This window comes from Hemiscyllium ocellatum, assembly GCF_020745735.1.
Source record: "Hemiscyllium ocellatum isolate sHemOce1 chromosome 27 unlocalized genomic scaffold, sHemOce1.pat.X.cur. SUPER_27_unloc_19, whole genome shotgun sequence".
NCBI classification, from domain to species: Eukaryota; Metazoa; Chordata; class Chondrichthyes; order Orectolobiformes; family Hemiscylliidae; genus Hemiscyllium; species Hemiscyllium ocellatum.
The window spans coordinates 356,511-370,359 of record NW_026867486.1 but is presented as its reverse complement, the minus strand read 5'-3'; the positions used below and the strand labels follow the sequence as shown (position 1 = coordinate 370,359).

Here is a 13,849-nt window from a genome sequence, read left to right as displayed (position 1 = left end):
TGTAGTTGTTCCAGCCTCGACCACTGTCTCTGGCAGCTCATTCCATACATATACCATGAAACTGTTACCAGTTCGGTCCCATTTAAACCTTTCCCCTCTCACCCTAAACCTATGCCCCTCCAGTTTTGGATTTCCTCTCCCCTGGGGAACAGACATTCAAAAGTTGAGCAGCCAGACAAAATGTAAAAGGAATAAACTGTTGAGCCCCAGGAAAACAAAAGAAGTGTGGCTCCAGCCTGTTTCTCTCTCCGATTGGCAGTTGGAGCAGCATCTCACTGGGCACACTGCGCATGCTTCTCGATGTCAGGAAGCATTGCGCATGTACGCTGGTGTCAGCAAAATACTGCGCATGCTCTTTGCTGTCAGCGGAAACGGCTCGCAACATTCTTCTGATCGACCAATGGGAAGCGCTGGAGGACCGGAAGGAGTGTGGTCCTCCTGCCATTGAGAGCCTCCCCCCATTGTCTGAATGCGGAAGTTGGATCAGGGGCTTGTGAAGGTGTTGTTGCTCCTTGCTCTATGAATGAAGATTGAACTTCATCTCAGATTGCAACTTCTTTCCTCTGTCCAACATCTGTGAGTACAACACACTCTTCTCACCCCCTTTTCCATTTTATTTTTTCACTCTGGTGTTCAGTTCTTGACTTGCAGCAAAGTTGGTTCAGGTATGTGTCTTAATTGGCAAACACATGGTAAATGTAGTAACGCAGTGTGAAGTTATAGCCTTTCCTATGAAATAAAAACAGAAAGGAGGTACATTGTTTAAATGGTGATATATTGGGATGTGGAGTAAGTGAGGACTGCAGATACCGGAAATCAGAGTCGCAAATTGTGGCGCTGTAAAAGCACAGCTGGTCAGACAGCATGCGATGTGCAGAACAGTCAACGTTTTGGGCAAAAGCCCTTCATCAGGAATGATGTATGGATGTACAAACGTGCCTCAGCTACCTTCTACTCGGGCTTTCTACTCCAGTCAATGCCTGTTGTCAGATAGGTGCAGCAAGCAATCAGCAAGGCAAGTGGTATTGAGTTCAAAGTGGGTGTGCCTTCCTGTAGTTAGGGAGATATTGAATATACTCAAAGCTGAGTTCATCTGACTTTTAAATCTCAAAAATAGTTATGAGGAAGGCAAGAATGTTTTTAAAAATATTTTTATTAGAAACTTTTTCAAATCTCTCACAACACCTCACAAAAAAGAACAATACCAAAATACAGAAAAATAGCAGTACAACAATGTCATATTATGATACTATTAATAATGAGCTACCTATTATTCTACTAGAACCAACTTAGCTTAAACTAAACTACAATCAAATTGAATAAAAACAAAATTAAACATAATTTAAGTTAATTTGAATTCTATCACATTACTTTTATTCTATTTTACTCACCATACCTCCATTAAGGCTCCAATCCATGGGAGCACCAGTTATTGCACCCGTATTCTTTTCACCCAGCCTTGCCCTCCCAGGGCCCCATGAGCGCCCAGACTGATTCCCACAGCTATACCATAGTCCTAATTAATACTGCTGATCAGTCTGCATCAATATAATTTAGAAAGGGCTGCCACGTCTTGTAAAACTATTGTTTTGTGGTGCACCATATTTGTGAGGTCATCTTGGGGGCGGATGCTCCATCACCAGCATATGCCAGGCCATAAGCCCTGGGGGTTTTTCCAATGTCCAATTCATTATAATGTTCTTCCTTGCACAGTGCGTAAGAATGTTACACAGTCTGTTCCTGTGTTCTCCGAGAGAAGGCAAATTTGGCAACCCCAGAAGAAGAAATACCAGATTCACTTTAACTTCAATCCCCCAGGATGTCCTTCAGCTCCCTTACTATAGCACTCCAGTATCTCTGGATCTTACAACATGACCAATAGCAGTGTGTGAGTGCTTATACTAATGTTACATTTGGGACACCCTGGTGATGAGCCTCTCTTGAACCTAGCTAGCCTCTCTGGCGCCACGTAAGCCCTGTGTAAAATCTTCAATTGCATGCCCTGTGCTTTGTTACATAAATTTTCCTTACATTTTCCCATATATCTTGCCATACTTCTAATGAAATATCCTATCCTAGCTCCCGATTCCACATCCTAGAGAGTCCCTCCACATCCCCTAAGGTATGTCCCTTCTGTAAATGATAAAACGTACTAACTGAAAGAGCACCTGTACACCAGAGTACTCTTTACTCCACATTTGACCTGTAATGCTGAGCCAGGAGTGAGGTCTTCCTCTGTATATAATCCCTTAGCTGAAAGTACCGGAAAAGGTCCCTATTAGACAATGCATATTTCTGACTTAGTTGGCTAAATGACATTAAGACCTAACTCTCAAATTAATCTTCCCTACAGGAGATTTCCTTATTCTCCCATGACTTAAAGCCGGAGTCCTTTGCCCCAGGTTTAAATTCTTGGGCTGCCACCAGTGGGATAATCAGCGAGGTCTTCAGCCAAATGCCCTTGTCTTGTCTCATTATCCTCTAGGCTTTCACTGTATTTAAAATGATTGTACTCTTACACTGCTCAGTCTTGGATTTCATCTTATCAATGAATAATAGATTAACTCGGGGACATCCCGACTGCAATGCTTCAACGTCAAGCAAAATCGACCCCAAGTCCCCCTGTGCCCAGTCACCCACATATGCTAAGAAAGCGCTTATTTGATATCTCTTCAAGTCCAAAAGGTCCACTCCTCCTCACCCTGTGAGAGCTGCAATTTGGTAAACTTAATTAGGGGGCGCCTGCGACACCAAATAAAAGAACCTAGCCAACCATTGAGCCTCAGTAATACTCATCTGGGTAGCAACAACAGGAGCATTCTCCTGGGGTACAACAGGCGAGGAAGAACATTCATTTTAATCAGAGCTATTTGGCCTAACCATGATAACGGTAATCCGTCCCACTGCTGCAAATCCTGCTTTATCCTCCGCAGTTATTGTACATAGTAACTTTATACAGCTGGTGGAAGGCAGAGGTAATAAAAATTCTGAAATACAAAATCCCTTTTGACGACCATCTAAACAGGAACTGCATTCCATCCTTCAGATCAGACACCTCCACTAATTCCTCCCCACCTCTCCCACCCCCCCCCCCCCCGCCCCGCCCAATCCCTTCGGCATGGCTTCTGATTTTGTAAAGTTGACCCTGCAGCCTGAAAAACTTCCAAATAAATTAATTGTTTGAATCAATCGAGAATCAAGATTGGCCAAGAACAAAAGGACGTCATCAGCATATAGGGTAATCTTATGTTTCCCCCACTCCCACCCCTGGCCCCACTATTTCAGGATCCCTCCTGATAGCCTCAGCTAACGGCTCAATTGCCAAGGTAAATGGCAGCGGTGAAAGAGGACACCCCTGTCAACTACCTCTCCCACTATTAAAGTTATCTGACTTAGTGCCGTTTGTGATGACTGCTGCCTTAGGATCATTATACAATACCACCACCCATCTGGCAAAGGTTGTCCCCAGACCAAAGCGTTTGAGGACCCCAAACAGGTACAGCCATTCTATCTGGTCAAACGCCTTTTCTCCATCTAGGGAGGCCACCGAACCCAGGATCAACCTTTGCTGGCATTCCTGCACCATGTTCAGTACCCTCCTGATATTGTTGGAGGAGCTATGGCCCTTAACAAAACCCATCTGATCTTCTTTCATAATACAGGACAACACCTTTTCCAACCTCAGGGCCAGCATTTTGGGTAGAATTTTAAAATCTACATTCAACAGTGAAATGGGTCTGTATGAAGCACATTCTTAGTGCTGTTTCCCCTTCTTTAAAATGAGGGAGATATTAGCCTCCCTAAGAGAGGGCGGAAGATAATCCTGTGCATATGAATAGCTGTACATCCCCAGAGGTGGATCCACCAATACATTTATAAATTCCTATAGAATTCACTTGGGAATCCATATGACTGCGATGCTTTGCCACCTTGGAGATGCTTTATTGCATCCTGCACCTCCTCTATCATCATAGGCGTATTCAATAGGGGAACCTGTTCCGCGTTTATACGAGGGAGGTGCAGGATCTCAAAAAAGGCCTGCATTCTCACTGCACTGTGTTCATCTCCCTCTGACCGATATAACTCTGCAAAGTATTCCCTAAATCTAACATTAATCTTTTTTAACTCACGGGTAACTGTGCCAGCCTTCTCTCTAAGATATAATAGACTGGGAAGCATTTTTCTTTCTGGCCAGATATCTACCTGGCTTATCTCCAAATTCAAACAATTTTTGTTGAGCAAAGCAGACCTTTGTTTTTCCCAGTGTGTGCATTCAGTTGGGAGCAGCCAGAGAGCTGCAGCTTCACCAGTGAAGGCTTATTATCATATCCTTCCTCAGCTATCTGCAGACGGGTCTCCAGCATCTGTTGTTGCCCCTTCCTCTGCATCCTTCTAGTTGTTAAAAAAAAAATCAGGCCTCATAAATATGCCTTCGTGGCCTCCTACAGTATTTCCGGATTACTGGCCGTATCTGAGTTGATATTCCAGAAAGCTCTGAACTCTTGTGATGTACTCAACAAATTTGCTCTCCTTTAACAGAAATGGGTCCATGCACCAGTGCTGTACATCCATTCCACCACTCTTGGTTTTACCGTCTAAATACACTGGCACATGGTCCGAGACAGCTATATTGCCAATTTCACAAGCCAATATTCTGTCCAAACAATCCAATGGCATTAAAAAGTGTCAGTTCCCATGTGGTACTTGTGTGGGTTGGAAGAGAAAGTAAAGTCTCTTCCATTAGGGTGGAGATGCCTCCACACATCCATTAATCCCAACTCCTCGCACATGTCCACCAACTGCTTAGGTTGCGCGGGTGTACCTGCCCGGCCCCATGGCACTCTGTCTACCTCAGGGTCTATTAGGCGATTAAAATCCTCTCCAATGACCATGCGGTGTACCCCAAGACTCATTAATTTAGCAACTGCATCAATTAGAAATTTAAGAGGGTGCACCAGGGAGACAATACACATTCAGGACACCATACTCTTCACCATGTATTAGAGCTTTAAGAATGACGGACAGTCCATGTTCGTCCTTAATTTGCTCAATTTCCTGGAAAGGGAGGTTCCTTCTTACCAGTATAGCCACTCCTCTAGACTTGGAGCTAAAAGAGGAGAAGAATACCCGATCATAACCTCCTTGCTGCAGTTTCAGATGTTCCTTATCAGTTAAATGTGTCCACCCTTTCCTTCCCGAGGCTTGACAGCACCTTCTTTCTTTTTAATGGGGGAATGGCTCCCTTTTACATTCCAGGTGCACCACCTGAACGAATCACTAGCCATTGCCATCCAGGGAAGCCTGTGGTTTCCCAAGAGGAGGAAGCTTATCTGAGGTGTGGTGAGCAACAAAGACATTAACTCGATAAAGTCTAAAAACGGCTCCTATTAAAAACTACTATAAATAAAAATCTAACCACCACATATAACTTGAGCAAACACTCAAATAACCCCCAATTATTGATTAGATTACTTACAGTGTGGAAACAGGCCCTTCAGACCAACAAGTCCACACCGACCTGCCGAAGCGCAACCCACCCAGGCCCATTCCATTACATTTACCCTTCACCTAACACTACGGGCAATTTAGCATGGCCAATTCACCTAACCTGCACGTTTTTGGAAGGAAACCGGAGCACCTGGAGGAAACGGGGAGAATGTGCAAACTCCACACAGACAGTCACCTGAGGTGGGAATTGAACCCGGGTGTCTGGCGCTGTGAGGCAGCAGTGCTAACTGCTGTGCCATCGTGCTGCCACGGTGGAGATCTCTTCCCCCTCAACCCCCACCATTGCCACCATCCTGGCTCCTTCCCACTGAGGCTGTGCCCCAAACGCCAGGCAATTCACAGATTGAAAAAACATGTTATTTACATTCTGAAGCCCATCTCCCCACACCCCTTTTCCATACATCTTAAACACAGGTATAGCCACCCCCAATCCAAAAACAAAAGGACAGCAGTTTAAAATAAAAGGCTCCAGACAATACCTAACTGACCGATATACTAAATAATTCTGTCAAGGCAGTACGTATAAAGCCGATAACCACAAAAAAAGGGGCAAAAAAGTAGCATTGTCTGGAATGATGTCTCTCCCGCCTTCACCGCGACTCGATTTCTTTATTTCAGAGAATTCGCAAAGTCCTTTTCTGCGGAATCAAAATGATATACCGTCCCTCCGTGAGTGAAACGCAATACGGTCAGGGACCTCAAGGAATATTATATGTTCAGATCCCTTAATTTTCTCTTAACTTCATCAAATGCCCTTTTCTTAATCCAGGCTCCTGAGAAGTCCTGAAAATATATTATTCTGAGCATTTGTACATTAGAGCCTGTGGATCTCTTCCCAGTCTTCTTGCTGTTTCAATCACTAACTGTTTTTCTTTATCATGCAGGAGGCGCACTCGGACCACGCAGGGCTGCGGGTCTGACCCGGACCTGCACATTGTGATCCAGTGTGCCCGCTCCACACTCAACAGGCCCGACTCCAACTCCAGCCCCAGGAATCCAATAAGGTCTTCACCTTCCTCGCGTTCCGGAAGACCCACGAGCTGTAAGATTTTTCTTCTACTTTAGTTTTCCAGGTTGTCCACTTGCTCCTGAAAGGCCCGAACCTGGTCTTCCAGCGTTTGGATCCTTCCTCCTGAGACCTCCGCCACAGTCTCCAATGCCACGGTCCTCTCCTCCACTGCCTATTCTCTTCGGGCCAACACGTGAATTTCCTGTCCATGCTTTTCCAGCGTGGCAGATAGTGGTTCCACCGCTGCTTCAATCTTTTCTCAGAGATTGGCAAACACCGAGAGTAACTGCTGCTGTCCCATTAAATCCAAAGGGATTGCCCTGGAAGTTTGAGCAATGGCTCCAGGCACCCACGATGTAGTTGGGGAGTGCCCTACCTGCTGCACCCCTTTTGGTCCCTTTCCTTCATTTGCTTTCATTCTGGTCCTAAAGCTGTCAAACCACAATTATAGCAGCTCCAGACGTTCAGTAAGTTTATATTAGCAATTTTTTTCTCCTATGGATGGTTAATGAGGGGGGGGGGGGTAAAAGTCCACCTTGCCGGGGGTATGGCACAGAGCCCAGCACAGCAGACCACTCAAACCACCGCCATCTCGGATTTCCAAGAAAATGGTTTCAAGACCAGTACAGAACAGCTACAGAGTTATACAGAAGAGAAACAGACCCTTCGGTCCAACTAGTCTATGCTGACCAGGTTCTCAAACCCAACTAGTCCCATCTGCCAGTGATTGGCCCATATCCCTCCAAACCTTTCCTATTCATGTACTTTTCCAAATGTCTTTTAAACATTGTCACTGTACATGCATCCACTACTTCCTCTGGACACCCATTCCACACACACACCACTCTCTGTGTGAAAAAAATGGAGCTCTTCATGTCTTTTTAAAATCTTTCTCCTCTCCCCTTCAAAATTTGCTCCCTAATCTTGAAAGCCCCACCCTAGGGAAAGGACACCTGCCTTTCACCTCATCTGTACCCCTCATGATATTATAATCCTCTATAAGGTCATCTCTCAATCTCCTCTGCTCCAGTGAAAGAAATCCCAGTCTATCCACCTGGCTGTAGGTATATTCATATTCAGTTATGATGTGTTCAGTGTTGGTGCAGGCTCAAATGGCCACCTCCTGCTCCCAATTCTCTCACTCTGTATCCAGCACAGCATTGGGAGATTGAGAAAGGGGAGGGATAAATATCTTGTTTGTTTTTACTTTCAAAATGCACTTGATTCCCACAAATAAAAGTAACAGGTACAAGTACAGTACATGCAGTATTCTTCATTGCAGCTTCAAGGTTTTGTGTCCTCTTCTTCCACTTTGGCTCCAGCACATTTGGCTTCCTTCCCCACCCCCACCCCTACCCTCCCCATCCCTGCCCTGAGCCGTGAACCTAAGGGGCAATTCATGCAGAAGATGGCGCGTGTAAGGAAATAGCTGTCAGAGGAAGTAGTAAGTGCTGGTATACTAATGACACATTTAAAAGGCATCTGGATAGGTTTATGAATAGGAAGGGTTTAGAGGGATATGGGCCAAATGCTGGCAAATGAGACCAGATTTGGTGAGGATATCTGGTCAGCATAGACAATTTGGACCAAAGGACCTGTTTCTGTTCTGTATATCTAGATAACTCTGGTTTGTTCAGTTTCTCTGTGGTGTCATAGCCTTGGTGTCTCATTCCAAGACTCCCCCACCCCGTGGGGGCAAGTGAACCATTTTGTGTCTGATTGGTTGTCAAGAAGTTGCATTGCAGGTTCATCCTGAATTTACACACTATATTTTTGCTTCCACAACTCAGACCAGCTCACTCTCAACAGTATCCCAATGTCGTGGAAGATATTAATTTTCAGGTGGAGGTATCCAAAATTCAGAGAGATGTCAGTTGTGATTGTTTGGCTCTTCTGTCCCTGTCAGATCCTGAATCAGCACTTTCAGGAGAATTAGAATGGAGTGAGAAAAGAGGGAGAGAGTGGGATGGTGCTTTCAGTTTTGTGGAATAACAAATGAAAAGAATGTTCTGCAGAAAGTAGAATTGCTTGTTCTGAACTTCTACCCTGGACTGACAGTGATGACTTTTGTAATCTCTTTTCAGAGTATTTGATCTGAAGGTGAAGTTTCAAAATCAACAGATGAACCATTGACTCTCCTGCTCCTCGGATGCTGTCTGACCCGCAGTTTCCGACTCTGATTCTCCAGCATTTGTGAGTCACTCAATCCATCCGGACTGCAACAATTTTCGACTGTGATCCAATTGGTTCCTGTTTCAGTCCGTTTTCAGCATCAGTGGGACTGGAAGAGAGACCCTACTGTTGCAGCAACACAGAGTGAGGAGCCTGAAACAGTTATCTGGCCTGGAAAGAGGAATTCAAGGCTGGGAGGGGACATACACGCGTTTGTGTGCAACTGTAGCTTCAGCCATGGAGAAACGATGGAAGTGTGGCGACTGCGGGAAAGGTTTCCGTGTCCCGTCTGCCCTGGAGACACATCGGCGCAGTCACACCAGGGAGAGGCCATTCTCCTGTCCTGAGTGCGGGAAGGCCTTCAGTGATTCCTCTGCCCTGCTGAGGCACCGGCGGGTGCACACAGGGGAGAGGCCCTTCAGCTGCCCTGAGTGCAGGAAGAGCTTCAGCGATTCCTCCGCCCGGCTGAGGCACTTGCGGGTGCACACAGGGGAGAGGCCCTTCAGCTGCCTCAAGTGTGGGAAGACCTTCAACGATTCCTCCGCCCTGATCAGGCACCAGCGGCTGCACACAGGGGAGAGGCCCTTCCGCTGCCCCGATTGTGGGAAGGTGTTCACTCGCTCCTCCCACCTCGTGATTCACCGGCGGGTCCACACCGGTGAGAAGCCCTTCCCCTGCCCCAAGTGTGGGAAGGCCTTCAGCGATTCCTCTGACCTGCTGGCCCACCGGCGGGTCCACACTGGCGAGAGGCCATTCACCTGCTCTGTCTGCGGTAAGTGCTTCACACGCTCTTCCGACCTGCTGAAGCACCAGCGTGTCCACACTGGGGAAAGGCCCTTCAGCTGCTCTGAGTGCGGGAAGGGCTTTACTCAGGCCTCCCACCTGCTGACACACTGGTGGGTCCACACTGGGGAGAGGCCGTTCACCTGCCTCGAGTGCGGGAAGGGCTTTGCTGTCTCCTCCAGTCTACTGACGCACCAGCGGGTCCACACTGGGGAGAGGCCGTTTGCCTGCCCTGCGTGTGGGCAGAGGTTCACAATGTCCTGCAGTTTGAACAAGCACCAGCGGAGGCACCAATGCTCCCAACAATCAGATTCTGCCGGTAACGCTGCTGAGGGTCACCCCCAGGACTGAACCTCCTTCCCTTTCTCACAGTGGGGGTAATGGAAGAGTTGGTAGTCTTTTTTGTTTTCTACTGGGGAAGTGGAGGGGGAAGGGGGGCGTGGTGGCTCAGTGGTTCACACTGCTGCCTCATAGCGCCAGGGACCCAGATGTGATTCTATCCTCAGGGTAACTGTTTGTGTGGAGTTTGCATGTAAGTTCCCCCCCTTGTCTGCGTGGGTTTCCTTTGCGTGTTCCAGTTTCTTCAAAACGTGCACATGTTTTGGGGAATTGGCCAAGCTAAATAGTCCCACAGTGTTCAGGAATGTGTAGATGTGCTGCATTAGTTAGGGGTAAGTGCAGAGTGATAGGGTAGGAGAATGTGTCTGGATGAGTTACTCTTCAAAGGGTCGGTCTGAACTTGTTGGGCAGAAGGGCCTGTTTCCACACTGTAGTGATTGTATGATTCCATGAACATTGCTTCCAGTGGGCACTGCTGCTCATTGAGCCCAGGACCCGCACGAACCTAAGACCATTGGAGCAGAAGTTAGGATATTTTGACCCATCGAATCTGCTCCACCATTTGTTAGAGACAAAATAAAAAACTGCAGATGCTGGAATCTAAAATAGACAAGCAGGGGCTGGGCACAACAAGGCAGGCAGCACCAGGAGGTGGAGAAGTCAGCATTTCAGGGATTATCCCTCAGGACTGAAGAAGGGTTCTACCCGAAGCGTTGACATCTCCATCAGAAATGATTTACCAGGATATTGTCAGAACTAGAGGACATAGGTTTAGAGTGAGAGGGGAAAGATTTAAAAGGGACCGAAAAGGAAAACGTTTCATGCAGAGTGTGGTGCGTGTATGGAATAAGCTGCCAGAGGAAGTGGAGGAGGCTGGTAGAATTACAGAATTTAAAAGACATTTGGTTGGAGACGTGAATAGAAAGGGTTAGAGGGATTTGGGCCAAGTGCTAGCAAATGGGACTAGATTAATTTAGAATATCTGGTCAGCGTGGACGAGTTGGACTGAAGGATCTGTTTCTGCGCTGTACCTCTCTATGACCACCGGTCCTAATGTAAGTTTAGAACTGAGTAACTTTGCATAATTCAATCTTGTTGAATTCACCTCCTGAAAGGTTTCAAATGAACCCCTCCAAGCGATATGATTTAACTACATCAAGTTGGATAAAGTATCCCATCAAGTTCAACATGAATGCGCAGTTGAAGAAGTCAGAAGTCACACAACACCAGGTTACAGTCCAACAGGTTTATTTGAAATCCCAAGCTTTAGGAGCATTGCTCCTTCATCAATGCTGCTCCTTCATCACTTCACCTGATGAAGGAACAGTGCTCCGAAAGCTCCTGAATTCAAATCAATCTACTGGGATTCTCACCTGGTGTTGTGTGACTTCTGACCTGTCCACCCCCTGCACCTCTGCATCAGAGTTGACAAATGAGATCAGATTTTATTCAGCATGATTTAGTGAGATATTCACCTGGATGTCCTTATGCCTGAAACATCGATTCTCCTGCTCCTCGGGTGCTGCCTGACCTGCTGTGCTTTTCCAGCACCATACTCTCAACTCTGATCTCCAGCATTTGCAGTCCTCACTTTTTCCTGGTTCATGTGGAAACTCAACACTGTCAGAGTGACAAAGAGACGCCAGTCATAGAGTACTATAGCACAGAGACTGGCCCTTCAGCCCAAACCGGTCCATGCTGACCAAAATGTTTGTCAACACTGACCTCATTCCCTGCACTTGGCCCATATCCTTCTCAAGTTTTCCTATCCATGTATTCGTTGAAACACCTTTTCAATGTTGTTGATGTACCTGCTTCAACCACTTCCACTGGCAGCTGTTTCCCCAGGCGAATAGACTCTATAAATATTTTGCCCCACATCTTTTCTTCCATCTTTCTCCTCTCACCATAAAAACGCGCCCTTGGTCTAGAAATCCTCCCCCTAGGGAAGAGACAGCTACCATTAACCCAACTGTCCCCCTCATGGTTTGAAAATATTGCATCTCAACTTCCTCTGCTCCACTAGAAAAACATCCCAGCCTATCCAGCCTAAATTCTAATTTGATAATAATGTCAGTGATGATTTTGGCTCTGTGTGTGTCAAGGATCTCTCATTTCTCAGCCAATGCTATGCCTCTTAAGTTCACGTCATCTTCAAACGAATGGCACCCCATTCATTTAAAATGTCCATGTTTTCTGTGCAAAGTTGGTCCTGGTCAGGAAATAAGCAGCGGTGTCTTTTATTCCCGTAGACTGCTCTGTTTTGAGATGTATGAGTAAATTTTCAGAACAAAAGACGAATGCAGCCTTTATTCATGTCTCATTATTAAAAACACTCTCTCCATTTACAGATGTGATTGAGAAGCTTCTCCCAATGAATCTTTGACTGATAACAGCATTTGTCAGGCTTTTGAAAGTCACTGTAGCTCTGTCACAGCACACAGGAGGGCTCTTTCAGACACAACGCGTCATGCAGAAAATTCTCCCACATTAGTCGAGCAAAGTTGACGTCTTTTTAAGGCATTGTGAAACTTGAAATGGTTCAGAAAAGGTTTGGAAGGACGTTGCCAGGGCTGCAAGGTTTTAGCTACAGGGAGAGGCTGAATACGCTGGTACTATTTTCCCGGAAGCTTCAGAGTCAGCCAGAAACATCTGTTGAATCAGGAAACATCTCTTCCTGCAGCAGCTTCAGACAGACTGCTTGCTAAAACCAAAACCAGTGGAAAAGAATGGGACAACTGCCCTTTCATTGTAGAAGTATTTTAGAAAAAAAAAGTCAAACCCTTTTCCCTGATTGTTGCCTTAGCCAGTATCTGTTAACCATTAGTGAAAACCTTAATCCTAGACGAATGGGAAGCTGTGCCATTTACAACCTTTTCTGAAAATAAACCAACAACATAATCTTCTTAAAGGAGCAGCATGATCACAACAAAAAGCAGCTGAACTGAAACATTTGAATCAAAAGGTTATGCAGTTAGCAGGACAAGAAACAGGTTTTCAATTTCACCAATCAATTTAAATCAACCCCATTGGCTACCAAAAACTTATTAAATTTAAATCCTAAAGTTTTGACAACAGGACCAATCCTATCATAAAGAATCCGTGCTCTCAGTCATCTGTGTATTAGAGAAAGCATCATTTAGAAAAACAGAGAAGAGCATTCCTGACAGAGGAATCGGAGGAGGCATCCCCGACAGAAGATGGCACAGAATATTCCGGAAGACACACAACCTGGTTGTAATCTGAGCGATTAAATTCTATTTTGTGTTATCTGAGTGGGACATGTATTGATTGGAACAGTATACCAGAGAATCTTGATTTATTCCAGAATACTTAGTAGTTAAGAAGGATTTATTCCAGAATACTTAGTAGTTAAGAAGGATTTATTCAGTTTGTTAGTAGCTTTGTTCATTTGTTCACTGTGAGAGTTGGGTAAATAAATTGCTGATTGTTGATTTTAAAGTGTCGGAGATTTATTTTTAACACTACAGCAGGTTACACCACTTATCACACTGACTTTACAGATTAAAGGGCAACGTGCCACTCTTTAGACGTTTTGGTTTGAGATCTTGGAGAGTGGGGGGGTGGGGGCGGTTCAGCCTTCGCTTTATAACAGTATTGATGACATTCTCTTGAATGCAATAGAGTCAATATTAATCCCAGCCTCTTGGTGTGGTTGTGGGTGAATCACCTTAATTTGGCTCCTGACTCAAACTGCACAGAGAACCAACTGCTGAAACAATGATTTGCACTTTATTGCACTTAGCAACCACAAATAAAACCCCTCAAGTTCATTCAGCTTTACCCCCCAAACTTGGCTATCACCCAGTTGATAGCTGAATTTAACTGGGTTTCCACTGACAGTGCCCATCTCTGGAAGTGTCTAGGGGTTTGATGCAGTATTATTCTTCTAAGTACTACTGCTGCAGCATCGTTCTGGAGTTGAATTTTGGTGGCATTTCCTCATTTTCAAATCTGTGGTGTGACTATTTTTTAAGACTCTAACATCACCTCCCATTGCTGGAGACCTCAGCTCTG

At 45.6% G+C, this 13,849-nt stretch overlaps 1 protein-coding gene across 2 annotated transcripts; it reads left to right on the top strand.

Annotated features, from left to right (window-relative positions):
• Positions 1-524: 524 nt before the first annotated feature.
• Positions 525-13,239, top strand: LOC132807610 (zinc finger protein 774-like). Of its 2 annotated transcripts, XM_060821664.1 has the most exons (4): positions 525-576; positions 6,393-6,550; positions 8,602-9,461; positions 12,163-13,239. In XM_060821664.1, the coding sequence occupies exons 3-4, from the start codon at positions 8,927-8,929 to the stop codon at positions 12,195-12,197; spliced, it is 570 nt and encodes a 189-aa protein (XP_060677647.1). In that variant the 5' UTR covers positions 525-576; positions 6,393-6,550; positions 8,602-8,926; the 3' UTR covers positions 12,198-13,239. The 2 variants fall into 2 exon arrangements, with proteins under 2 accessions (XP_060677647.1, XP_060677646.1); XM_060821663.1 differs by lacking the exon at positions 12,163-13,239 and having other exon boundaries at positions 8,602-9,861.
• The last annotated feature ends 610 nt before the right edge of the window (positions 13,240-13,849 follow it).